The following is an 11,520-nucleotide window of genomic DNA, read 5'->3' on the forward strand; positions in this document are numbered from 1 at the left end:
TTGCCCGTTTGCCTGCCACTTTATTGTAATCGTTTTATAGTAAATTATATAAAACTTCGATTTGATCTATATATGAAATTGTTTGATTTGAAGTTTATATGATTTTAAAATATTTTGTGTGTGTGTGTGTTTATTTTTTTTTTATATATATGATGGTTAATGGTTAGAGTTCATGCTTGGATTGGGCAAATTATGTACTATCTTTTTGTTATGCTATAATATGCTAACTCATTGTTTTGTTTTGTTTTTGGAAATTGCAGATATTTTTGAGGGATTTGATCTTCCTGCTTATGTTTTTTTGAGTCAGTATGGTGATACACATCAAAAGTACAGAACAAATGCCATCACTAAAGATGAAAACAAACTCAAACACGGGATGTTTGACAGAAAAGAACAGTCTTAGTGTTTGTCAAAAGTCGAACAAGATATCAAAGAACTCTTCTTCACAAGTTAAAAAGGATGGTAATAATTAATAACCTTACATAGTTAGTTATAGATCATGTGAAGTTTATGTAAATTCTATTAAATCTTTTGTTTTTTTGGTTGTTTACCGCGTATTGTTTTGTGCAGTTCTTTTCTCCAGCGAAGCTATTGTGAAGGAACTTAGAACCGATGAAACTAACTGTTGTGATTTGCTGGATGAAGAAAGTCACATAAATAAAAACTCATGTGAATATCATGGTTGTAACGTGTCGGATTTCTGCATTTCAGACATGATCGCGTCCAGCTCACCTGTTCAAGAAGAATGTATCTTACCAGATTATGAATGCAATGAATCAAGCCTGTTTTTAAGTGATGAACATATGCTACTTCCTTCTCTTGAAGATATTAATGATTGTGGTGACAACATTAAATGGTATTCAGAAGAATCAAATTTATATCTTTCAATCCATCAGGAGTCAGATGATTTTCCTGATTGGGACCCACAATTGTTTATTAAAAATCTGCCTGATGTTGCTGACATGGAAATGAATTTATGTCCCACCGTATCGCCTTGTGAAAGAAAAACCGTTACGCTGGTACTGGATTTAGATGGTATGTAACATTTTGGTTATTTCAAATATTGTCACATCAATTTAGTTAAAAAAATGTGCTGTATTCGTTCATTTACGTTCGCGAGCTGTTGGTTTATAGTATTAACGATCGAGCATGAACAAGTTCATGTTTTAACAAATAGACACGAACATGAAAACCTCATTTGTTTAACTGTCTGTGTTCGATCTTTTGTTTGGTTAAAGTTAAACGAATGAACATGAGCATGCCTTGTTTGTGTCCGTTTGGTTCGTTACAAGCCCCCAAAGTGTTTTCAAATGATTAGGTTTTGAAGCAGTATAGTTTTTTTTTTAAATTGTAATTATGTCTTAAAACTGATTATTAAAATTTTGTAGTATTGACAAAAAGCATTTCATATCAACCCAACAAGCCCTAGTTTAAATCCTACAAAAGCATTTGCTGATGTAAGTTAATATTATTTTATATGTTTCTTAACTATAATTTGTTGACTTTGGATTATACAGAGACACTGGTCCACTCTTCATTAGAACACTGTGATGATGCAGACTTCACTTTTCCAATAGTTGTTGATTTCAAAGAGCATACGGTTTACGTGAAGCAGAGGCCCCACCTTAAAGATTTCTTGAAACGGGTATCGGAAATGTTTCAAGTTATGATTTTTACAGCCAGTCAAAGCATTTATGCAAAACCACTTTTGGACATATTGGATCCAGATGGAAAAATTATCTCTCACCGGGCGTACAGAGAATCATGTACTTTTGAAGATGGAAGTCATACCAAGGATTTAACAGTTTTAGGTGTTGATCTTGCTAAAGTTGCCATAATTGATAACTACCCACAGGTAGTTGTTTGGTTTACTCTATATAATATCATGTTAGTTTCTCAATGGTGGCAAATTTTATCCTTTTGGTTATGGATGAATTGAATGTTCATGAACTGTTTGGCCGTAATTTAGTTTATGTTCGCTTGTTTAATAAACGAACGGGCATGGGTACATGCGTCACTAGTTCGTATATGCTCGTGAACTTTCTTTGTTTACGTTCATTTACTTTTGTTCGCTTACGTGCATTTATGTTGGTTCATTAATGTTCGTTAATTTACGTTTTTAAGTTTGTCCGTTTATGTATTCATTTAAGTTGTTAGGTGCGTTACAATTTAGTCTAGTTTATCAAACTTTTAGGCCCAACACATTATATTCACCTTTACTTTTAGTTGGGTTTGCTCAGTTATGTTTGTTTATATATGGTCATTTATGTTCAGTTATATTTGCTCGTTTATACTATTAACGAATGAACATAAACGAACGTGAACACATTCATTTTCTTAACGAACGAACAAGAAACCCCGTTTGTTAAACTGTTTGTGTTCTATTGTTTGTTCGGTAAAGTTAAATGAACAAACACGAACATGCCCCATTCGTTTCCGTTCTGTTAGTTTACAGGCCTAGTTATGAATCGGCAATTTGGGTTGTGTTCTATCAGAAAATAATGCTTAAATTTTTTATTAACAAGTAGTGCGCCAAATATGAACCGGAAAATATGAACCAGAAAATAATCCTATTATTTCGGTAACAGTCTAATATTTTAACCTAATCTTTTAGGAGGATTTATCCATTAAAGTTACAATTTTGGTAACCTGTTTGACAGTTCTGTTTATCGATCTTTGGTGGTTCCAGGTTTTCCGATTGCAAGTGAATAACGGGATTCCAATAAAGAGTTGGTTTGATGACTCATCAGATTGTGAATTAATTACACTGCTACCCTTCTTGGAGACGCTAGCAGATGCTGAAGATGTTCGTCCATTAATCGCCAGGAGATTCGGTAACAAGGAATAAGTGTCCCTTGTTTTTCATTATATTACATAACTGATAGCACCTTTGGTTTTATAAATTTTAGATGCTCATTATATAATTATCTATATAAATAAAACATTGTTTCTTTCTCATTTGGTTATCTCACTTGGTGTTCTGTCTAATTTTTGTTTTCCAGTGCACAGTTATATGGTAAGACTTACAACAGGTAGTTTTTTGTTGACTTTTCATTGATATTGACTTATTGCATGCTGACTGATGCTGACTTCTTAAAGTTTTCAAAGTGCCTAACACTAACAGGTTTGCTCACTTGTAGATTCTAAAGGTAGATTTGTGTTGACTTCTTATAGGGTTAAGAGTTATATTTGACTTTGAAGAGCTAGATTTTTGTTGATATCTTACTTAATGTTGACTTTTAACAGGTAGATTTGTGCTGACTTTGATAGATTTTAGAGCCCCTAAACCATTCTGTTATAATGATTAATGATGATGTAATAAATTTGAGGCTTTACATTGTTTGATAACGTCATTGTATGGAGTTATAGATCTACTTGTGAGTTTGGTACATGGTGTTCTATTGATGGGATTATTTTGGTACTAGCAACTACCATGTGTACACCATCAATGCAATTGAGCTCTAATATAGAGTTTAATTTTGGATCATGATGATTTCAATCCAGTATGTAAGTAGTCTAACGCGCCCACAAGCTAGCAAGCTAAAGACAGGGAGTAAGTAACGAGTTGTAGCTTAGATCCTTAAATAGATTTTTGGTAGTTCGGCGCTGTGATAGTTTAGCTATTTGATTACTGTTGGCATATAATGTGCATAAAGATTTTCTATGATCTGTTTCCCTCTTAGCAAAATGAACATGAGCTTCCACGTGTTTTGTTTAGACACGAAAAACATAACTAGTAGAGAGATAAGTTGCACCCAGATGGCCGCACCATATGTAGCTGCAATGTAAGAGTGTGTGAAAAAAGCTTCTAATTGGGTAAGTTCAGCTGCTGTGTTGGTAAGAGCTTTGTATTCATACTTGTTAAAGAGACTAGAAAATATGGTGGGAACCCAAATAGATAGCAAACCTTCCTTGATGGACTGACTATAGATTCATCAGCCTCTAAGAAGGAACAGAGAGTAGGGTGTCAATGGTGCCGAATCTTTGAACCCGGCTACAACCCTTTTTAACTCTTTAACTATCTAAAGAAGTCATCCATGCTGTATACGACCTGTAAGCGAGGATTGTAATAAATGGGTTAGGTAGGGTGGCGGGTCTCGGTCTAATTAAAGGATTGAATAACTCAATCTAAACATGACCCGTTTTATTAAAATATGGAAACCCGAATGCGGTTGAATCATGATCGACAGTTTATTGACATATTTGAATATCAAACATGTGTTGTTTATTCACATATTTGAATGCTTATGATGCTCAAAGTTATGTTTGCCAAAATTTAGAAGCAGACCTCATCTATTAGTAGAAATATTTAAATTGGATGTTTTATTGTTTAATAGTTGAAAAATTAAAGTTATAAAGAAATCATCCTCCAAAGCTAACCTAGTTTACATAAAACAAAATAGACAGCTACAAAGAATATACATATACATTTCTTTAATTCTCTTTCATTTAAAACCTCAAAACTTGTATGATTGTTTATTGGATTACATCGAAACAGAAGGCAAGCGGGCAACAAGCTGCGCCGCTGCTCCTTTTTGAATCGCAAAACCCAATCTTTTAAAAACTATATTTGCTGATCTTGGAGTCATAACATTACTATGCATGACCCGCTGAACACGGGTAAGTAGCTCCACAGCTTCAGGCGCGAGGAAACCAAAAGTGTCAAAAGCAAAAGGAATAAATACATGTTGGTTGTCAAGACACGCCTTTTCATGTTTTGCCACCTTACCTGAAGCAGCTTTTAATGCGGCTTGATCGACCGCGAAACCACTACTCCCTAAGCCCACCAAAGGAGAAACCCCTGTTAAATCCACACACACGTGTTTCCCTCCTATCCATCCAAACACCAAAATGACAGCCGGTCGAAGAGATGATCTTCCCTCCGACGGGTCAGTCAGGAAATTCACAGGTGCTTCTTTCTTAACAGAAATTCCAGCTCGCCTGAATATATCAAAGAGCACATCCCTAACCAGATCGTGTCGGTACTTGAACCCCGGGAGCTCTTTACAGTGCACCGCATGCTCCCCATATGAGTCTAAACACGCTTTACGACAAACAGTTAATATCTCATCAACCGGAAATAGAGGAATCATAAGGCGATACTTAAGGATACTACGATACTCCACTGGAGACATATGCTGGCCTAACTGTGACATTCGCGACAAAACGAGGTACACTATATTCATTACGTAACAAGTAAACGATAAATCGGTTAATTCGTAGTGCTTAAACGAGTAACCGACCGATACTAATTATGACCCGTATACATACTGAGGGGTCATATACGAGTTATATATATGTTATAGAGGCTAACATATTGATATTTAGGCCCCAGTACGTTTAAAACTCTTTAAACGAAAAAGGTTTCGTTTATCGATACGCTATAAGCTTAAACGCAATCGTTAATATCAAAACAAGCATTGTAGCATCCGTTAAGCCGAAAAAGATTTATAAAACACTTATATGACATGTTCTAAGCAATCCGTGAAAATATTTTGGAATTTTACAACGAGTCAGTACGTTTTTCTTATTTTACAAAAATAAGCTGAAAAACACTCGTTTTTGCGCTATTTCTCACACCTGAATTAATTTTCTTGCGAAAAACCGAACCCGAACTAAATTTGAAGTGGGCTTTTCATGTTTGGGCTTGTATAATCATAATTAATGGCCAAAACAGCCCATTATGGGCCATCCTTGGTTCCGATCGGAACAGCCCACCATACTTCACATTTTTTATATGTAACTTATTCCTTAAGCATTATTATTCATTTTAACTCTCAAAAATTTGAAGTCCAAAGCAGCTCCAACTTCTGCTCTATCAACTCTCCTTCAAAACTCTAGGTATTTTGATCATTTCATCATTTTTAACTTGATTTCATTAAGTTTAATAACATATAAACATGTTTTAATTGTTAAAAATCATAGTTAACCATGTAAAACTCTTTAAAATCATCCAAAAATATATTTTGATGCTAATAACAGTTTCAAACCAGAAATATAATCTTTTTTGGCCATAAACACGGATTAAGGGGTTGAAACGGCATTTTTACGGTTAGAAAGTTCGGTTTGAACCCAAAACCGAAACCCTAATTATCAAGGCTGTTACATGGATGATTTATGCTTGGTTTGATGTTATATGATATGTAGATATACTGAGTTTGCAACCCGAGACCCGGAGAATCGTTTAAATTAGCAAAACTCATCGAAAACCGACAAGGTAAACCCGTAACACTCGTTTAGGGGCTGTTTAGTATTAGGTTGTGACGTACTTGTTGTTAGCTTGTGAAAACTTGCAGGGACATTAGGGATCATATTAATGAGTCCCTGTTCAAATTTGGTAATTTTTCGATAAACGGAGAATATTTGGTGAATTTATTTCCGTTTATGAGCGTTTATTTGGGAAAAATAGCTAAACATATTGAAAAATTTTGAAACTTGGTTTTGGAGTTTAATATGTGATGGTAAGATCACTGGTAAAGTTTGGGGATCATTGGAAATGCCTAAGTATGGTTTGTACAATCATGGTTTAGCCGAATTTTAATAGCCGAAAAACGCACAAAAAGGCATTTTGTCAAAAGAGTTAGGTTCTGGAGATTTTTCAGGGGCTATGTAATAACATTTAGGCCATTTGTAAAAATTATCGGATTTTTCGGAGGTCGTTTGATATAAACGGGCCATTTATTACACGATTATAACCTATTAAATGAATATTTATAAATAAATAATTAATCATAAAATTTCTGAAAATATTTTTATAAAATTCTCCATGTCTTAATGTATTTTTACAAAAATTTACATAATTTATATATAAGTACATATTTAGTTATGATTAATCAAAGATTTAAATTATAATTGTTTTAACGAAACCGGCAGTTTTGTGTTTAACGGACTGACTGGTATGTCAAAATGTCAAAAGTGGTCAAATATCATATTTTTGAATGATATTGATAAAAACGAACTTTTTACGAAAATTCCGGACAAATCGGGTGGATTATGCGCATTTTGTATAATCAAACCCGTGTGAAAACGGAAACGAACCCTGAGATCAAACCAGACACCGAAACCTTTAAATTCTTTCATAAATCAAATCATTTTATCAATCAATATATTTACTTTAGTTTATGTGATCTTACCTAATCCCGAAACGTATAAACGATCAACTGGGCTAGGCTCGGGAAACGGTGAAACTGAGCCAAATCCAGTTTTAAACATTTCATAGTATACAACGTCACAATCTAAGACTATGGTCATGTTCTGGGCCTAACAGCTATACCCAGATTATCTATACAGCCCGACTTAGCTTGAACACTGTACTAGTATTAACGATACGATACCGTTTATAGGAATCAGGCTATAAACGAGGCATCTGACTTATTGATACGTAATTTCCGTGCGAACTACGATAAGGTGAGTTTCACGACCCCCACTTTCTGAACTGTTTTACGAACTTTTGGGGTGAAAAGCATGTTTACATATATACTTGAAAACGTGTGATGATGTGGATTATCTAAGTACTAACACTTGACAAGTCCCCACAAACACAAGTGATTAACTTCGTGCCGGTGACGTGTGGATAGTACTATCGGTTTGACAAACCCAACTGACAGAGTCGGAGGGGTATGCCGGAACATATGTAAACCCAGTTGCACATTGTCATTATATTTTTACATACTGCTATGTGGTGTTAGACATAGTACATACTTGGGGCAAGTGGCTGTTAAATGCCAACGGGAGTGCATGGGCAGTGGAGGCCATGTGTTTTAGCTCGTTTCGGTTTCACTTGTGGCTTAGTATAATACATCATACACATACATATATACATACACACTGTAAACTTTACGAACTCGTGTACTGATTTCATTGATACTCGTGAAACTTGAAACTCACCAACTAGACGTAGTTGACCCGTTTTAACATGCTTTTCAGGTAAAGCAAAAGTGGAATGATTTGCTTACATGCTTGGTGTTAGAAGGAAAGTTGAATAGCTGTGAATAGACGCTGATATAATACTGAATAAGAAGTTCGTAAACCGGTTATGTGTTTTTCACCTAGTTTGTAAACATAGTACCTACCAATGTAATATGATGTAATTTAGCTGTTGAATTTCTTTATAAACAATGTGGTTGATACCAGTGTTATCTGTTACATTCCCGTATTATGCTTCCGCAACTACCTAGTCGGGGTGTGACACTAACCCATCTATAGGGATAGCAAGAAGAAAATCTTGAGCATGTGGTGCTTGTAGACACTCAAAAATGGCTTTTTGTCTGCTTGTCATGTTAAAGTGTGACTCCATGTCGTGAACAATTTTACTAAAAAGAGTGCTCGCCAATGCATGCTGGGCTTTAGAGAGGGTGGTCTCTTTGTTAGAGAAACTACTAAAATCGAAGCTTGGAATCATATCACGAAGACAAGCCAGAGCACAAGAATAATCAGAATCCATCCCACATATACCACCGTCTCGCAAAATGTGATCCTGAAGCACCCACGATTGGGCTCTCGAGGCCACAAACGCATAAGAGGAAGCCTCTACTGCCGAATACAACCCCAAACTCCCATTCTTAATGGGTAAGGAGGCAAGTCGCCATTGGAGGTCTCCAAAGAAAGGACCTCCACAAACTACAATGTCCTCGATCGCCTCACGCAATCCCTTGTCAAAAAACACCGCTGCCTCCATCATGTGTACAGGTTGGCATGTTCTCAAACCGAAGAAAAGTTTAGCAATACCCATACATGATCGAAGCAAAAGTAAATCACTCTGCGGGTCACCAAGTTTTGGGAGAAGACGCATCAAATCAACAGCATTAGTAGCTCTCTTCTTTGCCAAACCCTTAATAAACCCGGTGTCTTTACTAACAGCTCCCCCAAGAAGCTTCACCCCTAATAATGGTCTCCCGATGTCAGCAGGGAATAAACCATCACGAGACTTCGTACCATCACAAGAAGGCCAAAATAGCTCAGTTTTCTTAATATTCAGTTCAAGACCCAAAGTTGGACCCGTCACCTTAATGATATCCAGCACTTTAGCCACCTCCATTGAATCTCCAATGAATGTCCCATCATTAAGATACCAGGCATGAAGAAGAAGCTTGCAATTGTCTCGAATCTAATGCACAAGGGGGTGTTAAACCAAGGAAAAAAGGAGTTGTCCCAATGGGTCTCCTTGTTGAACCCCTGTGGTGGACCAAATATTATCATCCCCAAGATATAGTCTTGATGGCTGCCCATATAAAAATTCCACCCACAAGGAAATAGAAGGGCATCTGATCCTTACCTCATGAAGTAAAGCTGATCTATCCACCATATTAAATGCATTAGAAAAATCAACTGTAAGCATTGCAAGAGACCCATCAGTGTGACGCTCACTCAATACCCTGTTGGCGCTATGTAATATGGCCTTCGCACCACCCGACACACCAACCCCAAACTGGAAATCATTAAGGTATTTGGTCATTTCTTTGCCAACCCCTTTCATAGCCACCTTAGAAACCAAACGCCTCCATATAGTACCCACTCCAATAGGTCGGATCCCGTTGTCGGGTTTTAAAAGCGGTGTAAGAGGAGCAGACGCGACAAACTCTGCCAAAGTAGACGGACATCTCCCTCCTAACCATAAATTAACCACTGCAGTGATAGCACATATGAGGTCAGTGGCAATAGCCGACCCTTCTCCACAAAGAGCATCCAAAATATGTTGCGCTCTCAAATCGTCCCTCCCACACGAAGTTCCTTTGGGAAACGATTTAATGCAACCAAGGACACTATCAACCTCTGCCACAAGAGGAGGCTCGGAATAAGTCATGTTCGGCATAGTCGGCGGCTTCTTGTACGGGTGTTTAGCTTCTAAAGCCTTTGTGGTATCAGAATTGTAAGGTGCAACACCAGATGAGCATAACACCTTTACTGCAGCAGTAAAGTGACCATCCGCAACTTTTCGAAGACACTGTTTAACGTTATTGTTGACAAGATCCCCCTCCTTTTGAATATCCATGTCACCTTGGCCTAAGGACCTCAAACTAGAATCATTTAACAGATTTTTAATTAACATGGTAATACCGTCAACTTTCTCCCATGTGGCTAAATAACTCATTATTGAATGATGTTGCATGGCTTTCCTATTCCCGGACCTGCTTTCGTGCCTATTTTTGGGTCTGAACACCTGTAAAGTGCAACGAGGAAGAAGTAACAGCCTAACCCACACATATTTATTCTCTTTTGCATCTTTATTCTCCTTTCCTATAGGAGTTGTTTTGTTACCACATGTAAGCTTAGCTTAATTCTCTTTTCCACCCCAATGTTTTTAGGGCCCGTTTGTTTCACGGACTTTTTTAAAGGATTTGGAATTGGATTTGGAATTGGAATGGAATGGAATGTTTGATAATCCCTTTCATGTGTTTGGTTGGTTAATATGTATTGGAATTAGAATCTTCTTCATTCTCGGGTTTTTTTTTTGAAGAACGAGGACAACGAAGGAAACTTTTTAGTTTTTTTACATTTTTTGTTTTTGATTTATATTTTGAGTTATGATTTTTTTATTAATTTTTTTGAATTTTTTTTGAGGGGTTTTTATTTTCCATAACAATCCTTTAAAATAGGTGGGATTTTGAAATCCTATGAAATGTGGGTTTTATTGGATTTTAATTTCCATTCCCATTCTTTCATTTAATGAAACGAACATATCAATTCATGGGATTTAAAATCCTATTCTTTAGAATTCCTTTCAAATCCTTGAAACGAACAAGACCTTAGAGTTTTTTGTATATATATGGCGTGTATGTTGAATATATCAATTAATATTATGATTACTAATCAAATTATAGTAAATACATCTATATAAGGTCCAGGTCGTTACATCATTAAAACCAATCAATCCAAAGCATGACAACCAATACTTACTGCTCAACTTCGAGTTCATATTTGCGTATGTTCATACAATGTAAGAGCATTCTCATCCAACCCCCTTTATTTATGTGATGGGTGTTTTTATAATTTAGAGAGTGATTCAAGGTGTTGTGAGTGAAGTGTTTTTATATTTTAGAAAAAGTAGTGATTTTTCTGTATATTTGAAAAGCTACTGTTCATCCCCTATAATATTTTAATATATTTGAAAGTGGTTGTGAGTGAAGGAAAGAAAAAAGATAATGATAAAGGGTATAAAAAGTATTATTTAATTGAAATGGAAAGAGAAAATATAGTGAGTTTTAGTATAATTTTTGGTTTAGAGATAGAGTATTGGATGAGAATGCTCTAAGATAGCCAGGTAGATTTTAGAGAGATGAGATTTAAAAGGCACTTAGTTTGATGGCTAACGCTCTTATGAAAAATCTTGATCTACACTACACCATATTAACTTAAGACTATATCTGAACAATTGTTCAATAAGCTTGATTTAACCCTCAAGTAATTGATACGAGTCTATTTGGTGTGGGTACGTTAGGATAAAGAATACCATAAAACCAAAGGCTTGTCGCCTAATGATATCAAGATATGTATTAAAAAGTATGTTTTTTCATGAACAGT

At 35.9% G+C, this 11,520-nt stretch overlaps 1 protein-coding gene across 1 annotated transcript; it reads left to right on the forward strand.

Annotated features, from left to right (window-relative positions):
• The first annotated feature begins 314 nt into the window (after nucleotides 1–314).
• Nucleotides 315–3,337, forward strand: LOC143562194 (uncharacterized). Its single transcript, XM_077050077.1, has 5 exons — nucleotides 315–462; nucleotides 571–1,035; nucleotides 1,518–1,855; nucleotides 2,690–3,149; nucleotides 3,204–3,337. The coding sequence occupies exons 1-4, from the start codon at nucleotides 339–341 to the stop codon at nucleotides 2,846–2,848; spliced, it is 1,086 nt and encodes a 361-aa protein (XP_076906192.1). The 5' UTR covers nucleotides 315–338; the 3' UTR covers nucleotides 2,849–3,149; nucleotides 3,204–3,337.
• The last annotated feature ends 8,183 nt before the right edge of the window (nucleotides 3,338–11,520 follow it).

This window comes from Bidens hawaiensis, unplaced genomic scaffold (assembly GCF_021521415.1).
Source record: "Bidens hawaiensis isolate Kalapana, Puna unplaced genomic scaffold, B.hawaiensis_p1.1 tig00020919_1, whole genome shotgun sequence".
Lineage (NCBI taxonomy): Eukaryota > Viridiplantae > Streptophyta > Magnoliopsida > Asterales > Asteraceae > Bidens > Bidens hawaiensis.

Excerpts from the sequence above, each read along its gene's own strand:
- LOC143562194 (XM_077050077.1), top strand. The coding sequence starts at position 339 with ATGCCATCACTAAAGATGAAAACAAACTCAAACACGGGATGTTTGACA. Across the intron at positions 1,036-1,517 it reads GCTGGTACTGGATTTAGATG|AGACACTGGTCCACTCTTCA; the intron begins GTATGTAACATT and ends TGGATTATACAG. Across the intron at positions 1,856-2,689 it reads TAATTGATAACTACCCACAG|GTTTTCCGATTGCAAGTGAA; the intron begins GTAGTTGTTTGG and ends TGGTGGTTCCAG.